This window comes from Aspergillus fischeri, genomic scaffold, assembly GCF_000149645.3.
Source record: "Aspergillus fischeri NRRL 181 1099437636261 genomic scaffold, whole genome shotgun sequence".
Classification (NCBI taxonomy): Eukaryota; Fungi; Ascomycota; class Eurotiomycetes; order Eurotiales; family Aspergillaceae; genus Aspergillus; species Aspergillus fischeri.
In genome coordinates, this window is record NW_001509765.1 from 364328 (window position 1) to 390017 (window position 25690).

General features: G+C 51.7%; 8 protein-coding genes across 8 annotated transcripts, besides 1 other annotated feature; 2 read left to right on the forward strand and 6 right to left on the reverse strand.

The window, feature by feature from the left end:
- Positions 1–33: 33 nt before the first annotated feature.
- NFIA_029610 (putative serine peptidase, family S28) lies at positions 34–1784 on the reverse strand (the record flags this gene model as incomplete). The annotated part of the gene is made up of 3 exons (XM_001262425.1): positions 34–1288; positions 1339–1550; positions 1599–1784. The coding sequence occupies 3 exons, from the start codon at positions 1782–1784 to the stop codon at positions 34–36; spliced, it is 1653 nt and encodes a 550-aa protein (XP_001262426.1).
- A 2650-nt stretch (positions 1785–4434) lies between these two features.
- Positions 4435–6555, forward strand: rglA (putative rhamnogalacturonase B; the record flags this gene model as incomplete). Its single annotated transcript, XM_001262426.1, has 12 exons — positions 4435–4690; positions 4740–4841; positions 4886–5007; positions 5053–5122; positions 5167–5242; positions 5293–5344; positions 5391–5602; positions 5656–5877; positions 5939–6185; positions 6234–6374; positions 6423–6479; positions 6526–6555. 12 exons carry the CDS (start codon positions 4435–4437, stop codon positions 6553–6555), a joined length of 1587 nt encoding a protein of 528 aa, XP_001262427.1.
- A 91-nt stretch (positions 6556–6646) lies between these two features.
- NFIA_029630 (chlorohydrolase family protein) lies at positions 6647–8312 on the reverse strand (the record flags this gene model as incomplete). The annotated part of the gene is made up of 2 exons (XM_001262427.1): positions 6647–7965; positions 8012–8312. The coding sequence occupies 2 exons, from the start codon at positions 8310–8312 to the stop codon at positions 6647–6649; spliced, it is 1620 nt and encodes a 539-aa protein (XP_001262428.1).
- A 768-nt stretch (positions 8313–9080) lies between these two features.
- NFIA_029640 (glycine decarboxylase subunit P) lies at positions 9081–12324 on the reverse strand (the record flags this gene model as incomplete). Its single annotated transcript, XM_001262428.1, has 2 exons — positions 9081–9136; positions 9198–12324. The coding sequence occupies 2 exons, from the start codon at positions 12322–12324 to the stop codon at positions 9081–9083; spliced, it is 3183 nt and encodes a 1060-aa protein (XP_001262429.1).
- Positions 12325–13506: 1182 nt separating this feature from the next.
- NFIA_029650 (uncharacterized protein) lies at positions 13507–14924 on the reverse strand (the record flags this gene model as incomplete). Its single annotated transcript, XM_001262429.1, has 3 exons — positions 13507–14310; positions 14396–14506; positions 14631–14924. 3 exons carry the CDS (start codon positions 14922–14924, stop codon positions 13507–13509), a joined length of 1209 nt encoding a protein of 402 aa, XP_001262430.1.
- Positions 14925–16041: 1117 nt separating this feature from the next.
- NFIA_029660 (putative phthalate transporter) lies at positions 16042–17850 on the reverse strand (the record flags this gene model as incomplete). The annotated part of the gene is made up of 8 exons (XM_001262430.1): positions 16042–16165; positions 16218–16679; positions 16727–16944; positions 17002–17147; positions 17200–17317; positions 17367–17495; positions 17542–17581; positions 17633–17850. The coding sequence occupies 8 exons, from the start codon at positions 17848–17850 to the stop codon at positions 16042–16044; spliced, it is 1455 nt and encodes a 484-aa protein (XP_001262431.1).
- A 1735-nt stretch (positions 17851–19585) lies between these two features.
- Positions 19586–21505, reverse strand: NFIA_029670 (putative MFS transporter; the record flags this gene model as incomplete). The annotated part of the gene is made up of 4 exons (XM_001262431.1): positions 19586–19883; positions 19934–20995; positions 21056–21218; positions 21289–21505. The coding sequence occupies 4 exons, from the start codon at positions 21503–21505 to the stop codon at positions 19586–19588; spliced, it is 1740 nt and encodes a 579-aa protein (XP_001262432.1).
- Positions 21506–23942: 2437 nt separating this feature from the next.
- Positions 23943–25539, forward strand: NFIA_029680 (dienelactone hydrolase; the record flags this gene model as incomplete). The annotated part of the gene is made up of 3 exons (XM_001262432.1): positions 23943–24189; positions 24251–24688; positions 24746–25539. 3 exons carry the CDS (start codon positions 23943–23945, stop codon positions 25537–25539), a joined length of 1479 nt encoding a protein of 492 aa, XP_001262433.1.
- A 22-nt stretch (positions 25540–25561) lies between these two features.
- Positions 25562–25595: a microsatellite.
- The last annotated feature ends 95 nt before the right edge of the window (positions 25596–25690 follow it).

Sequence of the window (25690 nt, forward strand, 5' to 3'; positions counted from 1 at the left end):
TAACTACTCCCCACACTCTAATGACATCAATGATCACTGTGACTGCCAGGACTGACTACGCCTGAAACATGGCAGCCATTGTTTCAAGGCCTTGCTAAAGTAATTCCGGGAGACTGCCGCGTCCGGGGTGAGGCGAAAGTCGGGGCAGTGCACCGCGTTCTCCATAATGTACCCAAATATCGCGTCTTTGCCGGTGGAGACCCCACAGGCCGGTATTTCAGTGGTGAAATTGACTCCCTGTGGAGCCCAATCTTCATCAGATAGCACCGACAATGGTCTCCAGGGATCAAATTGCCCCCCGCTGAAATACACGTTGGACGGTCGGATAGTCCAGCCGCCGAACTCTTCGTTCAAGCTTTCCGTCCGTGGTCGTGGCGGTAGGATCCCAGCCTGGACGGCGTTTGGGAACTGGCGATTACAGAGTTCCTGCTGATACTCCAGGGTCTGATATGAGGAAAGAAGCGCATGAGAGCCAAAGTTGTTGCTCTGGAAAAAGCCCCATTCGGTGCAATATTGCCAAGTCCAGCTGATCAATTCAGGGATGGTGTTGGTTTGACTGAAATCGCACGACAAAGGCTCTGATGCATTGAGACCGTTGCAGTTAGTCCCATACATCCTGTTGACCAGCGATATGAAGTAAGGAAATGACGCCCATCGCTCTGCAACATATTTGCTGCCGTGGATTGGGGCGAGACCCTCCGGTCCTGCCGATTGGTTTGTCGCTGGGTCCAGCTCAAGGTAGTTGCAGAAATCGTGCAAGCTTTGATTACCGCTCCAAAGACCGTGAGCCTGAAAAGGTCCGTAAAGAGCGACCAAAGCCGTGGTGAAGTCTGCATTGCTGTTCTTCTCCGCATCGCGTCCAAGAAAAAGCCGTTTGATCGACGCGGACGTCTCTTTGTTGGACAACTGGTCATCGATGTACTTGAGAGCAGCCTGGATGTCCTTGGTACAGTTACTGTACCCGTTGGCCACCATAGCGCGGTAAATCTGTTCATAGTACACGCTCATATTGAGTTGAGCCTGGACGGGAGCGGACGAAGCATAAGCTGCAAATATGGTATCGGGGTATTTGTTGCGAGTGAACGCAGCACGGATACCAGGATAGGATCCACCGATCATAACCCAAGGGGTTCCTCTGGGTGTCAGATCGATATCAGGATGATTCGGCCGGCTGAAATTTGCAGCAAAATATGGGATATCAGCAAGAGCTTGTTCGGTGGTGAGATACTTCAAGTGCTCCACGGGCATATCCTGACTGACGGGGAATGGAAGTGAGTCTCCATAATATCTTTGCAACATCAGTACATATTTAATTTTGCGGCCTTTGATTGACACTACCTGTGCTCCCACACAATCCCCATAGCGTGAAATTCCTGCAACAGCAGACTAAGCCAGGATGAGGAATTTGTCAACAAAGAAACCGAGTACTCGGCAGTAGCCTCTCCAATATCATAGACCATAATCGGACTCCCAGAGACATAGAAGTCTTCATTGACCCAAAACCTGTTTCGATAGGTGCCAACTGAGGGATCCTCGTGGTCAATGAGCATCTGCATGAGTTAGGAACAAGATCGATAGTTGTAAGGGCTTGAATTCACCTCTGTATATTCTGCTGCACTTGTGGAATCCACAGAATCGGCAATTATAGAACGGAAGGCTTCAGGGTCATTCAATGCGAGATGAGAATCCAAGCCCAATTCAGCGGCGAGGTGCAGGTCTCTTCGTAGCGTAGACGCTGGTAGACCAATGCCTGTGACAGGGTCGAAGATAACTGCAAGCTTCATTGCAGCGAGCCATGATGGATGGAGCTTCATCGAAAGTCTACACAAGGATCGGCTCAACGTCAAACTCAATGTGAGATAAAAGCGAGGGCCGCGGACGATCCGTGTAGTGGGCCGAGATAGCGATCAAGGACCGAGAAAGCTGGAGTTGACCGACATATATACTGCCACACCCTCGAGGAGTCCGCCAAGTTAATGTAGTCATTTTTGCAATTGCAGTTGTCAGTCCTGAGCAGGCAGTGGAGATTCACAACTATCGCGGTCACCGAGACAGGGGATATCGCGTGCGCTACGACTCAGGTGTGTCGCACAACAGATTACCGAAAGCGGTGATAATAGCAACCATTCAACTGTCTATGAGGATCCAGCCACCCATCTGAATGGAAGACAATCTTCCTTGACTTGGGGCTTCAAAACCTCACCAATTGATTGGCACCAAAGCCGAAAGATGCATTAGCAAGTCAGTTGTGCCACATGGTTATCCACTTTAGGGGCGACCCGAGGCATTCTAGAACAATACGATGCATGTACCCGAACAATAGCTTCAGATTGAGGATGCTCAATTTGTAGCACGCACGCATTAAATAGCGATAGGATTGCTAGAGACAGAATGCATACACACAATAACAAGCCATTTTAGTCCCGAAATGCGTCAAGTTTTGCCGAATTGATGCCCAGCAGAAATGAATGCGGTCCCTCACTCCGGAGGCTTGACAGAACCTGACACTCAAGGTTCCAGGAAGGACAATCAAACAAATTTAGCGTTAGATTGTTTGCGCATCATTTATGATCTCATATATGACAGAGCTTGATTGAAAAAGCTGTTCATGTTTGTTCTCATGGAGAAGAATCTGAAGCGCCACTGTTCAATCTCATGACCCTTCTGCTAGAATGCCAGCGACGGCTATCAGCATCATGCTAGGCATGCTCTGACTCTAACTCAAAGCAATTAAGCCTTTGCACGCTGAGCACACCAGTCAGTGTTGGCTCGGAGAGCCTGAATGGCCACCCATTACTCTGTTATAGGAATTGCGCTTCAGAAATGCCTGTGTCCTCATACATGTGTTGAAATGCAATCGCCCCTGAACAAGGACAGGACACAAAAAACATGGCTTTAACATATTGGTAAAAGATGCCGTGTAAATGGGTCTCTAATGAATACTTCAAACACGGAAGAGCAAGGTTGGTAATGTCTCAGCCATATATCAACTATAATAAGCACTTGATCTTCATGCTGTTTCACTCTAAAAACAGACATGCAGGCGATGTTAACGTTCCTTCTTTTCAGCGCTTCAATTCCTGAATGGAAACCATATCAGCAGGAATGAGCTGTGAACACCAATTGGGTCTGAAACATCTGAAGATGTTCCGAACTGGATATGCTGTTCCTGAATCCTGATCTGATCCTGATCTCTTGGGTAATCGAACAGATCTGTCAGCGACGATGAGTGAGACCAGCAACTTAGCAAAAACGTGGTCTAGAATTCGACCTCAGGCATTAATCAGCAGAAATGTTTTCCAATCTTTATACGCAAGGAGTCCTTCGGCTGGACGGCTGGGATTTCCGGACTGATTCCGGATTGATTCCGGTGAAGACTGGCACCAAGCCCACCACGAGTTTCATTTCCCAACTCGACACATTCGATCATCTTGGCTGTTTCAAGAACCACAGCTCCTTTCTGCATATTTGGACGACACTTGAGGGATACACTTGAATTGAACGTCATGAGATGAGTTGGCCGATCGCAACACCTGTGCCAGACTCGGGATGATACAATGCGAGGGATGCAATGAGCGGCTGATTGATTGATGGAAATTACTGAAATAGCCGTTCCCCCTGAAGAAAAGAAGCTCAAGACGGAAAAAATCCGGGTGCAGCTGACCAGATGTTTATGGCGCCAAAGCCTGACGAAACCCAGTTGGATCATTCCGGCAAAGTTCGAGTGTTTCACAACCATGGCTGAAAGGCGATAACTTGGATTCTCGCGATAAAATCGACCGAATCTGGCTTGCAATATGGAGTAACGGATTGCCAGTTGATCCTGCCAAACCCCACCTGGTGATCCGTGACTGTCCCTTTTAGGCACGGCGATGCGATCCTGAGACATCATCCGGATGAACCAGAACTACTCCTGCCTCCTGACGAGGTCGATATTGGATCCAGTAGTGCAAGCTGTCAGCATGAATGAGTCGCTAGTGTACAGTGTTATATCTCTCAAAATCACTGAAACCGCGTGAAGAAATTGGCCGGTTTAAAGGAGCATCCTGCTGAGATGATGATACTTGGCGCCAACCCTTCCCCGGAGAAACCTACCGCGTGGTATTTGTCTATTTCGTGGCATTCGCGCAGGCTTCTCCGCATGCATCGGTACATACTGTGGACCCAATTAATATACCGTCATGCACTCCTTCGCTAGCGCCAGCTTTGATAGATGATGATGCCGCGCTCATGTTGCGCAATTATCCACCTCACTGAGATTGGTGGAACCCGTCAAATTGCCAGGAGGGGAAAAGTGATGAAGAGGATGATCCCTTCGTGTCTGAGGCTGGACACGCTGAAGAATGGCATCTGGTGATATATAGGCATCTGCACTTCTGCAGACCCACAGAATAGAAGCTCAGCTCAGAACGCCACCTCCCAGAGCGGTTCACCATGCTGTCGAAAGCTACGCTTTTGTTGTCCCTTCCCTTCTGGGCTCGCGTCGCCAATGCGGCCTTTGGCATCACCACGACCAGCAGCTCCTATGTCATCGATGCCAACTCGGCGAGTCCGTTGAAGTTCACCGTCAACCGGTCGAACTGCGACATCACATCGATCAACTTCTACGGCGCCGAGCTGCAGTATCAAGGCACAGGCAGTCACATTGGGTCAGGTCTCGGATCTGCATCCGTCTCTGCCACTCAGAGTGGTGTGTTCAGGTACTGCTGAAGATGGCATTGTTGTACTGACCTCTGTAGGCGATTATATCAAGGTTACCTGCTCGACAAGTACCTTGACTCATTACTTCGTTGTGCACAACGGAGACCCCATCATTCATATGGCCACCCATATTACTGCGGGTTAGTCCTCTGACAATGCTTCGGAATATCCGCTGACCGTCCAGAACCCTCTATCGGTGAGCTGCGGTTCATTGCCCGCCTCAACAACGAGCTCCTCCCCAACGAGGAGCCATTTGGTCAAGTCTCCAACACCGCTGGCGGTACCGCCATTGAGGGCTCGGATGTGGTAAGTTGGTCGTCTCAGGATGATGCCACGTGCTGACAGTCATAGTACCTGGTCAACGGCCAGACCCGTAGCAAGTTCTACTCCAGCGAGCGATTCATCGACGACCACAGACACTGTAGGTAGCGTCCACTTTCCTTGAATCTAGGCTAACAGACACAGGCGTCTCTGGCAGCGCGCATCGCGTGTGCATGATCCTGAACCAATACGAATCTTCTTCCGGCGGTCCTTTCCACCGGTATGTTTCTCTTTTTGTCCCTATATCCGAGCCGCTACTAAATTCAACAGCGATATCAATACCAATAACGGAGGCCAATACAACGCCCTCTACTGGTACATGGTAGGTGTTTGTCTGTCCGGAATCGTGCAGTCGCTAATGCGCCCAGAACTCCGGCCACGCCCAGACAGAAGCGAATCGCATGGGTCTGCACGGCCCATACTCGATGTACTTTAGTCGCAGCGGCACTCCGGGCACCAACATTGATACGTCTTTCTTTGCGAACCTTGATATTAAGGGCTACGTCCCGGCCAACGCCCGAGGCAAGGTGTCTGGGAAGGCATCTGGTGCTGATTCCACGTTTAAATGGGTTGTTCACTGGTATGCGGAGAAACCCAGTGTCGACACTAAATGTCTCAATGCTGATTATCCAGGTACAACGATGAGGCGCAGTACTGGACCTACACGGCCTCCGACGGCAGCTTCACCTCTCCCGCCATGAAGCCCGGAACCTATACCATGGTGTATTACCAGGGCGAATACAAGGTCGCGTCGACCTCTGTCTCCGTGTCGGCCGGCTCGACGACCACCAAGAACATTTCCGGGTCCGTGACGACCGGCAAGACCATCTTCAAGATCGGCGAATGGGACGGCCAGTAAGTGCAAACGCATTTCAGCATCTGAACGTCTCAATCCACAGAAGTGCTGACAATCTAGACCCACCGGCTTCCGCAACGCCGCAAACCAGCTAAGGATGCACCCGTCCGACTCGCGCATGGCCAGCTGGGGCCCGCTCACGTACACCGTCGGCAGCTCCTCGCTGTCCGACTTCCCCATGGCCATCTTCAAGTCGACCAACAGCCCCGTCACGATCAAGTTCACCGCGTCGTCCTCGCAGACCGGCGCCGCCACGCTGCGCATCGGCACGACCCTGTCTTTTGCGGGTGGTCGGCCCCAAGCCAAGGTATGCCGCCTGACAGCTCCCTTCGCCTGACAAAAGCTAATGAGGCAGGTCAACTCGTTTACCGGACCGGTTCCATCCGCTCCCAAGGACCTCAACTCGCGCGGTGTTACTCGCGGTGCGTACAGGGGTTTCGGTGAGGTGTATGATGTTGCGATTCCGGCCGGCACGATCGTTGCGGGCACCAACACGGTACGTCGTCATTATTTTATCGTCTAACTACCGAGCTGACGGGAATAGATTACCATTAGTGTTGTCTCTGGCAGCTCCGGAGACACGTTCCTCAGTCCCAACTTTGTAAGTTCAGTTACCACTTTTGTGTGTTCTAGACTAACACTGCTAGATCTTCGACTGCGTCGAGCTGTTCCAGTAGGGCATCGCGATGGTATGCGAAGCGGTAGCTAGTATTTGAATATTTGACAATGAAGTATTTACAACATGCTCGCTTCGCTCGCAGTAAGACATTACCGCATGACTCTATCAAAAACAAACCAGGCACTCACGAATCCCAATCCACACAACCACCACTTCGATTCCCAGGCCGCCCCTGTCCCTATCCACGTAGGTTTCCCTTTCTCGGGTATGCACACATCCGATTGTGATTGTCCTTCATCCAAAGAGTGAACCAATTTCCCCCGGACCCAAACAGCCCTCACATTCCGATCATCGCCCGTCCACACCCATTTGTGCACCTTTTCCGTCCACGACTCCCATCCAAACACATCCACCACCCCATGCTCAGCTGTCGGGGATGGCGACGTATGAGTATGACCCAACCGCACCATCTGCGCATCGAAACTCATCCCAACCTCAAAACCCCCAATCTCCCCCGCCAGATCCACAACCGCCGCGCCGCCCCGCGTAGCAAGGTACAGACCCTCCTCGACACTCAGCACTTCCTCACCATCGTCCCCATCACCAGTATCATCAGTCCCGCTATGCCGCAAAAGCCTCGAAACAAGACATCCCTGCCGCACAGCCTCGAGCACACTGCAGTTATACCCGCCGCTCACATCCGTCCCTAGGCCAACCTCCACACCAGCCTCTAGCAGCCTCCTCACGGCGCAGATCCCGCTTCCCAGTGCTGAGTTCGACGCGGGGCAATGCGATACCTTTGCGCCTCGCGCGGCGATGAGTTCCCGCTCGGACGGGGACAGATGCACCGCGTGCGCGAGGATCGTGCGCGGCGTGAGGAGTCCGAAGTCATCATACACAGACGTGTAGTCTTTGCTCTGGGGAAAAAGCTCGCGGACGAGGGATATCTCGCCTGTATTCTCGGAGAGGTGGGTTTGGATGTGGAGCGGGGGGTTGTAGGACTGCGCTAGCTGGGCGAGGCCGCGGAGGGCGGGTGGGGAGCAGGTTGGCGCAAAGCGCGGGGTGAGGATGGGGTGGATGAGCGTTCCGGCTGGGTCGATGGAGTGGATGTGGGCGATTGTTTCCTTGGATTTACTGACAGAAGATTCGGGAGAGGAGTCGAGATAGTAGTCCGGGCAGAAGGAGGGGTTGTCCATGCAGACGCGGCCGATGAGGGCGCGCTGGCCGCGGGAGTGGCAGAGGGAGGCGAGGAGGTTGGTGGCGGGGACGTGGATGGTGGCGAAGTAGGAGGCGCAGGTGGTGCCGTTTGCGAGAGTGCGGGCGATGACGCGCGAGTAGACAGCGCGGGCTCTGGACGTGTCGCTGAAGGAGGATTCGAGGGGGAAGGTGTATGTTTCGAGCCAGTCGAGGAGGGTCGAGGAGCCGAAGATGCCCGAGTTGGGGTATTGCGGGGCGTGGATGTGTGTATCTTGTCTGTCAGCCTATACCTATGTCAAGATGAAGAAGGGGCATACCGATAAACCCGGGGAAGAAAAACTCATTCCTCTCCTCCCTTGCGCGAACCACCTCCGTGACCTTTCCGCTCAGTCCCAACTTCTCCGTCAGGAAGTTCACGTCTCCATCAGCTGGTGAGAAAGACCAGTCAAACCCCGCGATCTTCCCGTCGCTATTCAAAACCCATAATGCGCCGTGATTGATCTCAAGGGCTGGTCTCCATTTCGCACCTGGATCCGCCCCAGTCGGTTTGCGGGGAAGCTGGATAAATGTTCCGAGGAACAGAGTGTATGTAGGAGCCGTTGCTGTTGCCGTTGCCATTGCCAGGTAGAAGCGCCAAAAAAGAGAAAGCTATGTACTCGCAAAAATAATGTACACGTATCAACGAAGACGTCACTGACGTACGTCAATCCTTATCATCGACAGGAAGAAAGTCCTGATCTTGTTAGCTAGCGCATTCTCCATGTGCAGTGGCGATATCTTACTATAGTGATATGTACGGAGCACTTCAACCCGACATGGATGCAACTGCAGAGACCAAAACAAGCAGCAATTCCGACTCAAGCTCAACACCAGGAACACGAACACCGGGTCGAGGTCTATCTAAATAGAAGTGAAGCAGGTCTCAGACCAGAATAAGTCAGGTGGATACTGGGGTAGACGGGGATGATTATCGGCCAATTGCGGCGAGAGAAAAGTCCCTCGTGGACGGAGAGCGGCCAGCTCCGATGCCTCAGGTACCCACTGCACCCTTAACCATGTGATCGTCGCCACTCCGATAAGATAAGCATTCGGAGTGATAGACTAACCGACCCTTCCACCTAAGTTACAGGGTCGGTTAATGGAGATACTGATGAATGATGATAATATTGATATGAACTGCGTTGAGCAGTGCAAACTGGTATTAACTCGCTATTTTCGGCTGCCACAGCTGGTTGCCACTCTAAGGAAAATCAAACGCCATCCCAATGTCTATCATGATTTGTTGAATCGTATCATGCTGCTCATCCCACCATAAATGCCTCAAGGCAAGTGTTGAAAAGGGTCAAAGTAAAACTGAATTAGAAGAATGTTGAAACAAGGGTATCATTAATCCGTCTCCTCCACCGGGCCGCACGTGCAGAACAGGTTCTGATCACCGTATGCTATAAATGAATTAGCTTCGTCTCTCTGGAGAGAAAAAGGAAACAAAAAAGAAAGGCTTACCATCATCTACTCTGGTCACCGAAGGCCAGAACTTCTTCTCCACCAAATATGGAAGGGGATACGCCGCAGCCTCCCGCGAGTAGGGACGGTTCCACTCGCTGGACAGCAGATCGCGCTGCGTGTGAGGGGCGTTCTTGAGAACGTTACCTTCCCGGGGCTGCTCGCCGCTCTCGACGGCGGCAATCTCCTTGCGAATGGAAATGAGCGCATCACAGAACCGGTCCAGCTCCGCCTTGTTCTCCGACTCGGTGGGCTCAATCATGAGAGTGTTGGCCACAGGCCAGGACATGGTGGGGGCGTGGAAGCCATAGTCCTGCAGACGTTTGGCAATATCGATGGCCTCGATACCGCAGGTATCCTTGAACTTGCGCACATCGAGGATGAACTCGTGGGCGCAGCGGCCGTTGTCGTTGGTGTAGAGAATGGGATAATGGGGCTTGAGACGAGAGAGGATGTAGTTGGCATTGAGGAGAGTAATCTTGGTGGCGTGAGTCAAACCCTTGGCACCCATCATGTTGATGTAGTTGAAGGTGATGGGAAGAATGCTGGCGCTACCCCAAGGAGCAGCGCTGATGGGGGGCGACGAGGTCGCCCCACGCTTGGATTGCAGGTACTCGCTGGCTGGGTGCGAAGGTAGGAAAGGACGAAGGTGCTCGGCAACGCCAATGGGACCCACGCCGGGGCCACCACCGCCGTGGGGAATGCAGAAGGTCTTGTGCAGGTTCAAGTGGCACACATCGGCACCAATCTCACCGGGAGAGCACAGACCGATCTGCGCGTTCATGTTGGCGCCATCCATGTAGACCTGTCCGCCGTGCTGGTGGACAATCTCACAGGCCTCCTTGACACCTGGCTCGTACACACCAAAGGTGCTGGGGTAGGTGATCATGATGGCTGCAAGTTCATCCTTGTGTTTCTCGCATTTGGCCTTGAGGTCAGCCAGGTCCAAGTTACCGGTCTTGGTGTCGCACTTGATCGAGACCACGCGCATACCGGCCATGGCGGCACTGGCGGGGTTGGTGCCGTGAGCTGAGACAGGGATCAAGCAGATATTGCGCTTCTCGCCTCCGTTGGCTTCCAGGTACTTCTTGATGACACGCAGGCCAGCAAACTCGCCTTGAGCACCAGAGTTGGGTTGCACGGTGATCTCAGCCATGCCGGTGATGTCGGCGAGCTGCTGTTCAAGGTCGTCGATCATCTGCGTGTAACCCTTGGCTTTGTCGGCGGGCATGAAGGGGTGGATCTGGGAGAACTCGGGCCAGGAGACGGGGATCATCTCGGTGGTTGCGTTGAGCTTCATCGTGCAGGAGCCAAGGGGAATCATCGAGTGAGCGAGAGACAGATCTTTCGATTCGAGGTGGCGGATGTATCGCAACATTTCGGTTTCGGAATGGTGTGTGTTGAACACGGGGTGGGTAAGATAGGGGGAGGTCCGTTCCAAGTTAGGGGGAATGGACTTGATGCCAATCTCTTCAGAGAGCTCAACCTCGCCCTTGCCGGCGTGCTTGGCAAACAACTGTAGCAGAGCCTTGACCTCTTCGCGACCAACGGTCTCATCAAGAGAGATACCGACCTTGGTGGAAGACACGCGGCGGAGAAAGATGTTCTGCTCCCGAGAGGCCGCAATCAGGGCATCAGCCTCCTCACTGCTGGCAAATTCGACAGACAGGGTGTCGAAAACAGCGCTGCCCTTGACGGGAACGTTGTAACCCAAGGCAGTCAGCTTCTCCTGCAGAGTCGAGGTCATGGCCATGACACGCTGGGCGATAGACTTGAGGCCGGCCGGACCGTGGTAAACGGCATACATGGCACTCATGTTGGCAAGCAGAGCCTGAGCGGTGCAAATGTTGCTGGTGGCCTTTTCGCGACGAATGTGCTGCTCGCGAGTCTGCAGAGCCAACCTCAAAGCCCGGTTGCCCAGACGGTCCTTGGACACACCGACGACACGTCCAGGAACCTTACGCTTGTACTTGTCGGCGCAGGCAAAGAAAGCTGCGTGAGGACCACCGAATCCCATAGGGACACCGAATCTCTGGGCATTACCAAACGCGATATCCGCACCGAACTCACCGGGAGCCTTGAGGAGGGTCAATGCGAGGAGATCGGTAGCAACGCTGAAGGTGCCACCAGCGGCGTGGATGCTGTCGCTCAGAGCCTGGAAATCGTACACACCACCCTCGGTATCGGGGTACTGCGCGAGAACACCAATGAGGTTGTCACCCTGCTTCTTCACCAGCTCAAAGTCGTTCGCCATGATGTCACCAATCACCAGATTGATTCCGAATCCTTCAGCGCGAGACTGCATGACCGCAAGGGTCTGAGGGTGGCACAGATGGGACACCACATACGCCTTGCCGGGCTTCTTCTGCTTAGCCATGGGGAGGGTGGCCAGAGACATGGTCATGGCCTCGGCAGCGGCGGTGGCCTCATCCAGGACGGATGCATTGGCGAATGGCAAGCCGGTCAGGTCGGCGGTCAAGGTCTGGAAGTTCAGAAGCGACTCCAGACGGCCTTGACTGATTTCAGGCTGGTAGGGAGTGTAGCTGGTGTACCAAGCGGGGTTTTCCAGAATGTTGCGGAGGATAACCGGAGGAACAATGGTGGGGTAGTAGCCGGTTCCCAGGTATGTCTTGCCGGAGATGTCAATCTGCTTGCGGTAGGTCTCGAGCAGCTTCAGCATATCCGTCTCTCCCAAGCCACCGTGTACACTGGAGCGAGGCAGATTGATGTCGGCGCTGGGAGAGGTGACTGTGAGGTCTTTCTTGGACAGAATATCGGCGGGAAGCACCTGCTTGACGAACTCATCCAGAGTTGCTACCGGAGGGTCCAATGCGGCGAGCATCTCCTGGGCCGCCTCGGGCGAGGGGCCAATGTGACGGCGGGGGAAAGTGTCGAGGGGTTGGAAGAGATCGCGGGGATGAGGGTCGCCATGGTCAGCTACGGAGCTAGTATAAACTGCCCGTCGCGACGCTGGAGTTGCTTGTGTGGCAGTGTTGAGATAGCGGCGAGTGGCCAATACCGGCGAGGGAGAGGCCTTTCGCAGGGAGATTGAGGCAGGAGAGGCACGCAACCGCGTACGAAGGACAAGCTGGCGAGTGCCACGGAGGGCGCACCACGATGCAGCCATGCCTGCGGATAGAGGGAGTCCAATGGACCGAGGCGGTTTGTCCAAAGGAGTGGAAGAGTAGGTATGTCGTCAGAGGTCGGTCTCACGACTCGGTTAGCTCAACACATCAACAGGGATGGATTGGGATGAGAATTGAGAAAGTTAGGAATAGGGAAAGAAGAAATAAAAGAAGTCATCGGAAGAAGAAAAACCGACCAGCACGAGATTGACCGTCATAATAATTATTTCTGCTCATTGTGTCCGACAAGAAGACCGCGGACGATGACGACCGACGGCGGGAAACTTTCTTCGTCGTCCAATACGCCGATAACTCCTGCCCGGGCCAATCACCGTCTGATTACATATCCGCCGACGCGACCGATAAGAAGTTTTCCGCGGGAAATTTATCACTAGGAGGAAGGGCAAATTCAATGTGCAAGTAGCAATTCGCATGAAGGAAGTTGTGTGTCAATCAATGATCCAGGCTTCTATTCAAACTGAGCTAGATATGAAGAATCCAGACTGCAATTGAATTTATTCTGTCGTGCAAGAACCGACCTCAGCTTCCTCCAGCAGTCCAGCTTCTCCGATAGTATTTCTTGGTTGTTCCCCGGTATGCTTTTCCTGCGGAGTTCTCATAGGGAAATACCGGGGACATCCAATAATGGACATGGATCCATTTAGTCTAGATCAACAATAGAAAGATAGGCTATAGCTATCTCTGTATCTGGGACGACATATCAGTTCTGTATTCGACGCGATAATCCATATACTCTAAAAAATCAAACCACTTATCGTGCAGCAATTCCGCTGCCGATGGGCTGTCCCTAGGACCAAGTTTCATTATCTTGAGAATCAATTCCTTATCTTCCTTGGCGACCTCCTCTGGAATCCGGCCAAATAGCTTTTTCTTCTCAGGCGGGATGCTTCGCCTGATTGATTCCTTCCATCCCCGCCAAATATCTGCTGTAAGCGAGTGTCGTCCTAGATTGCAGGAGCTTCATACTTTGCTAGCCAAACTGTCTCCTGGAAATGTTTGGCAATTCTGTACATTCTATTCTGTCCTCGAAGAAATTGACCTCATCGGAGTGAAGAAGTCATAGTGTGTATTGGTAGCGATCCACTGAACATGTCTTTGCAGAAGAACCATAGAAATATGTCTAAAATCACGTCATCCACGTGCTATTCCATTGACTGGGCCACCTATCGAGTAGACCTGAGAAGAGAGGAGACAGTGTAAATAAAATCCTCTGTTGTCATCTCCTTGCTATCCATGAGGGCTTTGCAGTGTTCAACCTCATTTTCAATCTTGTCATATGCAGCTAAATCATCCAGCTTGTTAGTCACGAATGTTACTTCTTCCTCTGTACCCCCATACGCTTCCATGCGCTCGTCCCACCATTCAGCACCCCGATGCTTCCGCAGTTGCATGCAAGGAAAGCTAGGCGTATCAAAAAAGCCGCTCGACAGAAGCATCTGGAGCCACATGGCACCCGAGTCTTCGGACCATTGTATGAGTTCAGAGAGTTCTTTCCCTTGATTTACCGTCATCTTTGCCTCCTCTTCCGCCAGCACACGCTTAAAGATTGCCAGACACTCGAAGTAGCCATCAGTGGCTTTCGGAGCCTCTCCCTCTTCAAAGTCCCACTCGGTGTTAATGGGGCAATCCAAAAGGAGCCACCAAGGAGCCGAAGCAAATAACTGAGCTGGGCCGGCGTAAACCCACTCAAGATCTATTACGCCGGTGATTGTAAGGTCATCCTTACTTCGCACAATCACATTTCCTAGGCCAAAATCGTCACAGATAAGTTTGAAAGGGCCTCGGTCGTAGGTTGTATTAGTTAATTCTGGTATTTGACACTGTAGAATCTTAAACGAGGCGTAGCTCGACCTGGCAGCCCGCGGACCTGCGATTGAATTCGGTTGAAGTCGTAGTTGTTGCCAATCTTGGTTGTTCACATATTGAAAAATATTCTCTAGTCGTAGAAAACCCCTCATGTCGATCACCTATGGCTGGTTAGTACAGATTCCTATTTCGGGCATAGCACGAACCAAAGTTATTCACACCTCATCCCCTCAGGATCTCGTGTACCTTCCATGTGAGTGGACGAGCAGGCGCGGGAAATTTCGTCCTTGGGGTGGGCAAGCTGCCAATCCGTTCAAAATCGATCTCGAAAGCTGCAACATAAAGCGCGCCATCTGCCTGTAGACGTATTCAATATCGGCATCAGGGATTTCTTCCTTGAGCAGTCTTGAACCGTCTTCGATAAGCACATCAATGAGACAGACGCCATCGATAAAGCTCATCAGCATGAAAGGACCCAAACCAAGGGGTTCTCCTCTGAAAATCCCCATGCGTGGATTTCTGGGACCGGTATCGATGTCTTCTCCCGGACCAGGTGAAGGGCTTCTATTTCCATAGCTACCTTCTCGTCTGCACATTCCGGAGAAATGCTGCTACCTCGAGGAAGACGAAGAAACCAAATTGTCCCATCGTCAAAGATAAACTTCTGGCCGAGGTTGTATGCACCGTGTAGGAAACCGCCATTCAGCCGGCATGAAAGATCCTCGGGATGAAAACGCTTGACCCAGTTGTAGATACGTCCGTCCACGCGAGCCATGTTTACTTTATTGACCCAATCTGACTCTTCTGCCATGTGAAGAAGGTCGAGAGGCCTGTTGTAGTCCATGATGGAAGATTGTCTCGGTACAAAGCCAGAACGAGAGACGGGTGTGACAGAAATTAAGGAGCATGGCCAGGTACATGCATAGCAGAGTGCTATCTGCAATCAGTGATTTAGAATGAGGCTGACTGCGAGCAGACGGCCAATAGATCATCAGGGCCATGCAGGCGCATGCTTCTAGGCCGGAGGTATCAGTCATATTAAGCACACGAAAGGTATCGAACCACAGGCAAACTCAATCACCTCACTAGATACCTCTTACTACACATTTTTAACCCCTTTTCTCATTCAATTCACCCTCCCCATCAAACTCCCCCATCCCCTGCTTCTCATCCATCTCCCTCTCTTCCACCCTACCCCCATTCCCATCGCCATCCCGATGCTTATATTGATACCTCCGATACCCCTCCTCACACCCCCCGCAATAAACCCTCAAATACCCCACCCCGACACACTCCCTACACCGCTCAAACGCAATCCCCTCGCCATCACAACTCCGACACTGCATCGTAATGCACGGCGCATGGAACTCGCCGCGTGCCTCATCGCTGCCGCCCTCCATCTCGAAGAACCCGCGTTTGCCGAAGCAGGAGGGGCACGGCTCGGAGGTGGTCCCTGTGCCGGTGCAGCGGGGGCAGGGGTGGGTTGTTGGGCAGGTTGTGCAGGGCATTTGTCTTGGCTGTTAGCTGGTTAGTTAGGATACTTATTAATGGATGTTTGAGGGTACTTACGCTTAAGCTTTGGTTGAGGTGGGCAGATAGATAGAAGGTGCCAGTGGGATGGTTAGTGCGGGGTATGATTCATGCTAGGAGCTGTGCCTATTACGATAAGCTTATAGCTAAAGCCTGGAGCATCATACAGCCGTTGTATCACCAGTCTGGGCACAAGTAAGGACTGCTGACAGGGCTTAGTTTTATCTGGTGTGATGTATGCCTTAGGCATAGGGTGCTATCACCTGGCCAGAATCCTTGGCTGGTAGTATAGGACAATTTCATTAGACTGCATTATATGTCAAGGCTAGTTAAATCATAATAGTCCGATACCTCATCGATATTTAAATTGTATACCGGAAGTCAGCCGATCCCTCGATAATCCGCTGCCCCCGATCCGCCTGCTTATTGCAGATGCGGAACCACACACTCATAGCCGCCACAATAATCAGAATCAAAATATTGCATCTACATCAGTTAGTATTGCAGCAGAAGTAAAAGGAAAGAAAGAGAGACGTACCCGATGGTCGTCCACATGCCAGGCCGATATCCCGGCGCATCCTGAGACCGGAAAACCAGACTGCTGAGGATACCGCCAATCCCGCCGAATCCCACCAGCGTCGCGCTGGAGAGCGCTCTAGTCCACTGACCGCGGACATTGTTGGCCTGGTAGGCCATGATCGCGGGGATGTTGGCGTTGGCGCCGGCTGTGGCGAGGAAGACGCCAAAGTAGCGGACGGCGTTGTTCGAGTGGAAGCCCAGGATGGGCAGGCCGATCAGGCACAGGATGGAGTTGACGACGACGAGCACGCCTCGCACGCGGTACTTGTCGCCGACCCAGGCGGAGGCGAACATGACGATGCCGGCGAAGACGAAGGGGGGTGCGACGAGGCATTGCGAGGCGCCGACGCTGTAGCCCATGCCTTGCTGGAGGATAATGGGCAGGAAGTATGCGATGGCATAGGTGACGGTGGTGGTGCAGCTGCGATGGTCAGTGGTGGAGTTCGTTGTTGACGCGCGCGGACTTACAGGAAAATCATTGCGAAGCCCCAAATCTTCGGATCGAGAGCCGGGGTGAGGAAGCGAACTAGATTGAAGGGCTCATCATCAGCATCGGACCGGTCCCGGTTGATGCGCCGGACGATAAAGGCGCATTCCTTTTCGCTGAGGAATCGCCAGGACTTGTGTGCGCGATCGGGAAAGTCGACGAGTAGGAAAAGAGTCAAGACTCCAATAATGCCGGTGATCTATATCATCAGCACTGGCATGAGGTCCGGGGAGGTAGGGGGTGGCGGTCAACTTACCACTCCCTCCATGATGAAGATCCATCTCCAGCCTCCCAGGCCCTGGATACCAGCCATTTGAGACAAGCCGAAAGCGAGAATACCCGCCAGAGCCGAGGCAACACATCCAATAAGATAGAAGACCGAGAAACGTTTCTGGACGTCGTCTATGTGAAGTCAGTACACAGCACCGGCTATCCGGGGCGAAGGGACACTTACATCTGACGTACCAACTGGAAAGCAGGTATACACAACCGGGAAAGTACCCTGCTTCCAGAAGACCAAGCAACATACGACATACAGTCATTTGCTTCCAATCTTTTGTGAAGCCCATTCCCTATCTTGCAATTAGGCTGATGTCCCTCGACCTGAACAGGGAAACATACGATCAAGATTGCGCCCCACGAAATGACAATAGCCCCCAGGAAGAATGTAGGACCCAGCTTTCTCGTAATGACCGTCATGGCGGGTTGGAAGATGACATAGGGGACGAAGAAGATAAGCACAATGACGGACTATTCAGTCAGCTTCAGGTCCGTGAAATCAAGATGTCGCACATACGTATCTCGTTCCGATATGCAATCCCAAGTCCTTGATCATACTATTCAAAGTTAACATCATCCAATGGGTCTCATAAAGTCAAGGTCCATACCCGGCCACAGCAGCCATACTGAGATTCGTCCTGTCCATCAGCGAGACGCAGTATGCAAGACCCGTCATGGTGACCAGCCGCCGGTCAATGCGGTGGATGATCTTGCGCTGCTCTTCGTACGAGTATTCCTCGTCATAGTCGACGTTGTCGAGGGCGCGCTGGCCGACATCTTCGATATTTTCCACGCTGCCCGGCTTCTCGCTGGTAGGAGGTGACATTGTTTCTGGATCAAACAGTTGAGCTGTCGGAACACCAGTTGGACGATAGAATTGCTGGTTTTAGTCTCAGATCGGCGGGGCAGACACAGATAGATATACGTTGCAGATCGCACACTCTATGATAGCCAAATAGCAAGCTTTGAGACAATTGCCCCTCTGTCTGAAGCAGTGTCCGATCTGTACAGCCTCAGCTGATCTAATTCGTCCGTGTAGAGTGTAGACGAGGAACAACTACCGACAGCGCTAAACAGAACAGAGCAATAGCCGACCTCGTTTGGCAAAATACCTCGGTCGCTGGCGAGTGCACCCCAGGTAAAACAAAGGAAACCAGAGTTTTTCCCCGGCATTTGAGCTGGGGGATGTGGAGAGTGGACCAAGAGGACAATCTGGAGAGGGTCTGGATGCGGGGGAAAAGACACAACTGACATCAACACTGGCCCTTGGCAGCTTGGCGGGATCAGGGCCCAGCGGTTTTAGGTTTTGCGAACGAAGTTACGCGGTCAGCTGGAGCATGGAGGTTGAGCAGAAAGCAAATGAAAGTCTGGATGGATGCAAGGAAATAGAATTGAGTATGTCCATGGATGAGTGGCAAGATGGTCGCTGTCCAGTAGATACAACCTCATCAGGAAGACTGTACGACACCAAGTACACGATAACGTATCCCACTCACTCAACCTGAAACTAACATGTATTTCCATGCTAATTGCCACTCTACTAATGCCTGTCTCCACAACCTCGCAGTCAACGTGTCTACTTCAACAACTAGCAGAGTTCCTGTTGAATGCAGAGTAGAAGCCCGGGTTCACCCGCGCCAACCTTCCAAGCCCAATTGTGGCTGATTGAGTGCTTGTTACCTATCGCTTGCATTCGTTATAGCTATGTAGCTACCTAGATACCTAGGTAAGACAGCTATCTCGAGACCCTGTCCATTTCAAATAACCTAGGCACGACGCACAACCCTGGTTTAATTACCACCAACTTTAAATCATACTAGGATCAAAGCACCTCCATTGGCCAAAAATCTCCCCATGCATGCAAGTACTCTATCCAGCGCAGCACAGGATTCCCTTGTCTTTCTTCAAAACCGCATGTCGCAGCCCAGACCGCTAGCCCAACCCACCACAGCCAGACACCAGAATGAAAACGAACCAGACTAACTCCGTACAACTAGAAAGACTACTTCCTGGGCAACCTTGGCGCACTCTTGGCAACCTCGTAAACAAGCTTAGAGTCTCCCTGCTGGTGAGCTACCCTAGTCACTGGCAACAGAGATCAGGCAATCGCCCGACAGGATCACGGCTGTATCTACCCGTTCTGGTGCTTACCCCGGATTTTTTGCGCTTTGAGTTTCTAGGTGGCTCATCGCGGGAGTATTAGGAGTCCATTGGTCACTTTATCCAACGCAGGTGGTGTGGAGGGGTACTGTGAATGGGTGAGAGGAGGGGATTTCCGGCAGCAGGTCAGACAGCTCTAAAATTGAGTTTCGATTTGAGTTGGTTGATACCTAGTCAGGACTAAAGTCCGGGGTAGAATCTACCTACTATCATCGTTATTTCTGGTTCGGTCTGTCAGGCCATGTGGCCACTGGCCAGGTAGTTGTCCAAACCTAGGTAAACTAGGTGAGGCAGTCTATTGGCAGCATGACAGCAGACAGTCTATCCGTCAAATAATAATTACGATTCTTATCGCAATGCAGATAAGAATAAACCTAATTCATCACGGACCTGAAGTAAGGTCAAGCATCCTCCTCTTGAATCGGAATCAATCGTTCTCGCTCTTCATCCCCCTCCAAGGCCAGTCTCTTCTCCTTCAAGCGCTTACCAGCAATCTGCACATACGAGACAAGTACCGTACCTACCACGAACCCGGCAGCTGCCAGGAAAATATTGACAGGGATTGGGTTGCCGTCGAAGGGTCCGTGTGTCAATGCGTCCAGCGCGTATTGACTGAAGTTCACCAAGCCAGACACGCAAATAATGGTCCCATACACGCGCCCAAATGTTGCAAAGCCGAACACCTTGGTAGCGTAGTCCCTAGCCGAGGTCAGCCCACGAAAATAAACAGGAGACAGAGAAACACTTACGACATGGCTGAATAGTACAGCGGGCGCAGCAGGACGAACAACGTCACGGTGGTGTAACCCGCCCAAGCTGCTGGCACCGAGTTCAGGGCTCCAATGAGCGTTGTCAGGATGACAATGATGGTCAACATGTTCGGAACGCTCAGATGGTCTAAGAGCAGACCGATGAACGGGGTGGCAAAGACACCCCCCACCGGTAAGGCCACATCGAAGAACTCATTGATCTGTTCAGCCAGCCTGTCGGAAGCTAGCATAAACTCGTACTGAGCCCGAATAGTTGCGATGAAATAGTTCATCCGCAGCATCTGAAGGACAGTCATCAAGGTGATGAGAATAAACCATGGCGTGGCCATCTGCTTGCGTGCGGGCAAGCCATGGAGGACACCCCAGACCACACTAGTCGCATGGCGCTCCGCTTCCTGCTCCTCGCGATGTCTTCTTTCGTCGGCATCACCAAGGACTCGGTCGATCTGGCGCATATCGTCCATGCGTTCTTCGGCTCGTTGACTTCGCACCCGTCGCAGCTCGGAGTCGCTTTCAATCTCTTGGTCTGACTCGTGGATATCCCGCGTAGGATCCTTGGCTTGTTCCATCTTGACTTCCAGCTGATGCGATGATTGATAATCTTGGGCAGGCATGATCGTAATCAAGGCAAGCAGAAGGCAGACCGGAACAGCCACGTAGGCTAGGAAAAACCTCTGCGGCGTAAAAGTCTCCGGGTTGCTCTCATAGAGTATCCTGTAGAATAAGTACACCGCAGCAGACGCATCGAATGCGCCGGTAACCAGAGCGACGATGATGCCCCCATGTTTGGGGAACGCATTCGCGATCTGGAACGAGGGCACAAAAATGAATGTCCCTCCAAGAGCTAAGAAGAAGTTGGCAATGATGTACCCATCGAAATCCGGTTGCGAAAACGAAAGCGACATCAACACGCTACCAGCGACAAGCAGGGCAGACCCAATGAAGCCACAGAGGCGCGAACCATATCGGTCGAGGATGGTCCCGACCGGTAGAGCAGATACATTGGCGGTGATGGAGCCAATCGTGAAGAACAAATTCAGCCTGAATGATTAGGGTTCAGCCAGGGAAGAAAAAATATCTAATCTAATAAAAAGGACTTACCGAAGATCTTGCTCAAAACAAACTTCTACACCATCACGCAACTCCTCTTTCGTGCAAAGGTCGCGATAGACGCCTTGGTCGATCAGGACAGGCTTCAAAGCAGCGAAGCCGAACACAATTCCAGACGCGAACCAACAAGCGAGAATCGTGATGGTTACCTGGACTAAGCTAGATCAGGGTCCATTCTCAATCGACGAAAGGGAAAAAGCAAAAATAATGACGGATCTGCATACCAAGTCTAATCGCAGTCGAGACCTCGTACGCCGGAGTGCCCGACTTGTCATCTATCACCGGTTGTTGGCGCTCATGAAGAACATCGTAGCTAATTTTGCGCCGGATCGGCACCAAGGATTCGTCATGGTAGGTAGTGATGGTCTCATCGTCACGAAGGTCCGGTTCTATCTCGCGGTCCACGCCGTCAATTGCAGAGACATGCTGCACCAAAGACATGGCCTCTGACGCCTGGTCAATGTCAGTAAAATCGACACGAGATGAGCGTGATGCTCTCTTGAAACTAAATACCTCTGATTGCGACCGCGGGTTGATAATTGAGAGCGCGGTGATGGTTGCAAACTATGAGGGGCGCGAAGGTGACTTATTCCCGCCAGTCGAAGCTTCTGGAGCGAGCCATGTTCCCTGCTCGCAGCGACTCCACAGAAAGAAATTTTTTATGGGGCTTATGACGTTAAACATTGACAGCTTGTCTTCCTTCAGCTTAAATTTAGATACTTACCTCTGGTATTGAGGATAACTATTTCCGTTCAGTTACAATCCATGATGGTTTCACCTATTGGAGCTTGAGCTTGGCTCACAAGCAGCTATAGAACTGGACCAATTGCCGTCATCGCACTATCAACAAGGACCCATTCAACCATGGTCAATGTGAGGATCTAATCGATCATCCAGCGATCTAACGAATTATCAGCATCTGTCAAATATCTATCGTAGGGATGAGTGAAATATCTCCAGATCGTCACTACAATAAAAATTGCAATTTTTTCTTGATCAATCCCTTATTTTGGCTAAAGAATCGGGAAGGATATTCTGCGATTTCCCGACCAGCCGAATTGCTGAACTTCTCCACTGCTAGTTTCCTTATCGATGTGCGACCAAGTACAGTATAGACTGAGCGAAGCATCAAACCTGGAGAACTCGACGCATACCTACAAGCCATCATTGACAGTCCCGCACATGATGCGAACTTTTTCAAAGATGCTGACCAGTTCCTGCTGTGGGAAGTGATAATGCAAAGGACATGTCATTGATACGGAACGGTCGGCGGTCCGGACTTCTTTCATCAACAACTTGGAGTCCTAACCAAAACATACCATATTCATATATACACAACATCCCGACATGCTCCAGCACAGATATCAAAACCGCCAGCTCTGAAACGCCAAATAAAGCCACACATGAAAAAGCACCGTCGCCACCACAAATCCAATAAGAATGCCACAACAGCAGCGCCTGACTCTCTTCGCCAGAGCCGGCGAGGGAGAGGAAGGGTAGATCGTGTCGCGGGGATCCAGCTCTAAACGCTGAAATGTGGGCGGAACGGTGATGCTCGTATGAGGAGTATCTGAGTATGGAGTATATTTTGGCGCGCTGGGTTCTGGTTCCATATTCAAGGGAGTTTCATTGTTGTAGGGGGGAGGAGGGAGATCCTGGGACGGTAGCTGTCAGCATCTCGCGTAGATCCAGGGTTTAGGCGGGGAGGTTATATCTTGCCTTGTCTGTATCCATTGTAGAGTGAGTGGATACTAGGTTGGTCGGATAGTAAGGAGATGTCGACTGAAGCCAGTGTAATGGAGGATGATAATATGTGGACCTGCTTACGCTGGAGCTGAAGATATCAACTCACATCCTAGTCGAAGTGAGTGCGTTTACGCCAAGGCGCGATTATCTGTAGCCTGTACACAAACATGAGGACTATTTTTAGGGACAAAGGCGTACGGAGTTTAGCGCTTTGAATATTGAGTTTACTGGTTTTGCATTCCTTGATATTTGTGCAGTATAATGAACGCGTTTCCAAACAGTGATGGACTGATAGGGAATAGAAATATATTCTCGAGACGAACCGGTGTATCCGTTTACTCCAAGGTGTTGCTGAAAACCAGATTCATCTACATTACCAAACGCACCACTGCATCATTTGACACATCAAGGAGGATCAAATCCCGATCTGATTGCCTGGGATATATGTGCTTGCCAGCAATAACAAAAGAGGAACTAGGAGCGGAGGATATGGAAGCCTGAGGCACCTCCCCGAGGCGAGTGACATCCATGGATAGAATAGTAAAAGATTACTTGTTCCTCTACCGCTCTATTTCCGTACATGACAGGCTTTCGCCACTGTCAGACACCTTTGGGTCCATCGGCATGTGGGGTATGACTGTCTTTTTACTTTGTATTAGTGTCGTTGGTATCGTCAATCTTGTTGCTGGATCTGTTGAGCTTCCGTCACATCAAAATAGCCCTTCTCTTGATTCAGTTGTGAACAACAAAAGCCATGCACCGAAATGTCGACCTTCTCGATTGGTCTGAATGACAACTGTCTCTGCATTTAATACTGTTGCCAACTGGTTGAGCCTATCGAGGTGAAGCAGTAATCGGATGATGTTGGTGAAGAGATACAATGACGTAGTGGCTGCGGGAGAGTCGCTTGACTCGCTTCATGGGGGATGACGTAGGAAGTAGAGCAACGCAGTCCACGGAAGCAAATAGTCTGATAGATAACCCTCTTGGAACCACTGATTCAGTATTTTGGACATTCTTCCATAATCTCATTGTCATCCGTTTCTTCCACGTGGGCTCGCCCCTTATATATACAACAACGTATAGAACAACCAGGACTTTGAGCAAACATTCAGCACAACACCCGAGGATCATGGCCCTCCTCTCTATCAATGCCGGTGGTGCAAGCGGAGGATTTCTCTACAACTCCAGCTTAGCAAAGACTCGGGTCTGCATCACGGCCGAAACCCCAGACTTTGACACTGCGTTCATTCGTCAATGGCAGGATGAGGGTTTTGAGGTGATGTACCTTCCGTATAATAATGGAGGGAAGGAATATACCAGTCAATTGAAGTCCGTCAAGGAGGGATTGGGCGTCGGGGTCAACTATGCTGTTATCGGTGGGTGGCTTCCGTATCCGAGTACACGTACACTGGAGGGTATAAAGCTAACTGACAATAGCATTCGGTGATGCTGCCTCCTTCTGCCTGGATTTCTATCTCAAACCCACAAACGCCAGCCGTCTCAGCGCTCTGATATGTTACTATCCAACCAACATTCCCGATCCGCGCTCGTCGTTCCCTCCCTCCGTCCGTTTCTTGACACATCTTGCTGGCGAAACCGTAGACGTAACGACAGTGCCCACGGCATTAGGCTTGCAAGGGAAGAAGCGACGAACCACGAGGCGGATCAACCAGGGCATTGGAACAGGGGAGCGTCTGAACATCGGACACCAAGCCTACACTTATGATAACGTGCAGCCGGGGTTTGCAGAGCACGACCTGGAAGAGTACGATCGGCTGGCGGCCGAGTTGGCCTTTTCACGCTCGTTGCAGGTGATACGGTCAACAGTTACAGACAAGACAGACCTTGAGAAGGGGTGGGAGGATCATCTGGAGGGTATGTCGCCATGTGTTCAATGCAACCTTCAAAGGGCCTGATTGCTAACGTCAACAGCGCGGTTCTTCTCTATGAATCTTAACAACGTAATGGAGCAGTATGTCGACCATCTCACCCCAAACGTCACTTACGCGCCGACCATGAGCGGAGGCATTGGAGCACGCGATCTGCGTCGGTTCTACGAACACCACTTCCTCCGCAACCTGCCGCCATCGATGCGGTTGCGTCTTCTCTCACGGACCATCGGCGTTGACCGCGTCGTAGACGAGCTCTACGCTTCATTCGAACACACCCAAGAGATCCCCTGGATGCTTCCTGGTGTTCCACCAACCAACAAGAAAGTCGAAGTAATTCTTGTCAGCATCGTGAGTCTGCGCACTGGAAAGCTGTACTCGGAACATGTCTACTGGGACCAAGCCAGCGTCCTCGTCCAGATTGGACTGCTGGACCCTAAGCTCGTGCCGCAGGGAGTTGAGGGCGTCGACCGGCTGCCGGTTGTCGGAAAGGAGGCCGCACGGAGGATTCTGACCGAGGACCCGGAGTCAGAGCAGCGACACTACCATAATCGGCTGATCCGTGCGGCGCATGCAAAGCACAAGGGCCGGCATGGAAAGAACGAGCTCGTGGAGGAGTCTGGTGCAGAATTGAGGAGCGAGGCGGGGGACTCTGTGAAACCGGCGAATGTTAAAGGGAAAAGTGTACAGCGGCAGTCGCAACCAGAGGAAGAGGATGGGGCTGATGGTGAGGAGGAGGAGACGGAGACGGAGCGGAATGGGAACGGGGTTGCGAATGGGAGCAATGGGAAAAAGGCAGTATCCGTGGAGGATGATGATGGAGACAATGACGACTAATGAGTTCGACCTTCGTGATGGATATGACTATGACTATGACTATGACCATGACCATGAACAGATTGCTATGCGTTCGAAGTACCACTCCTTCATGTATGACTTCTCCGGGATCTTGCTTATTTCTCTGGCTTTTGTGATTTGTGTTATATAT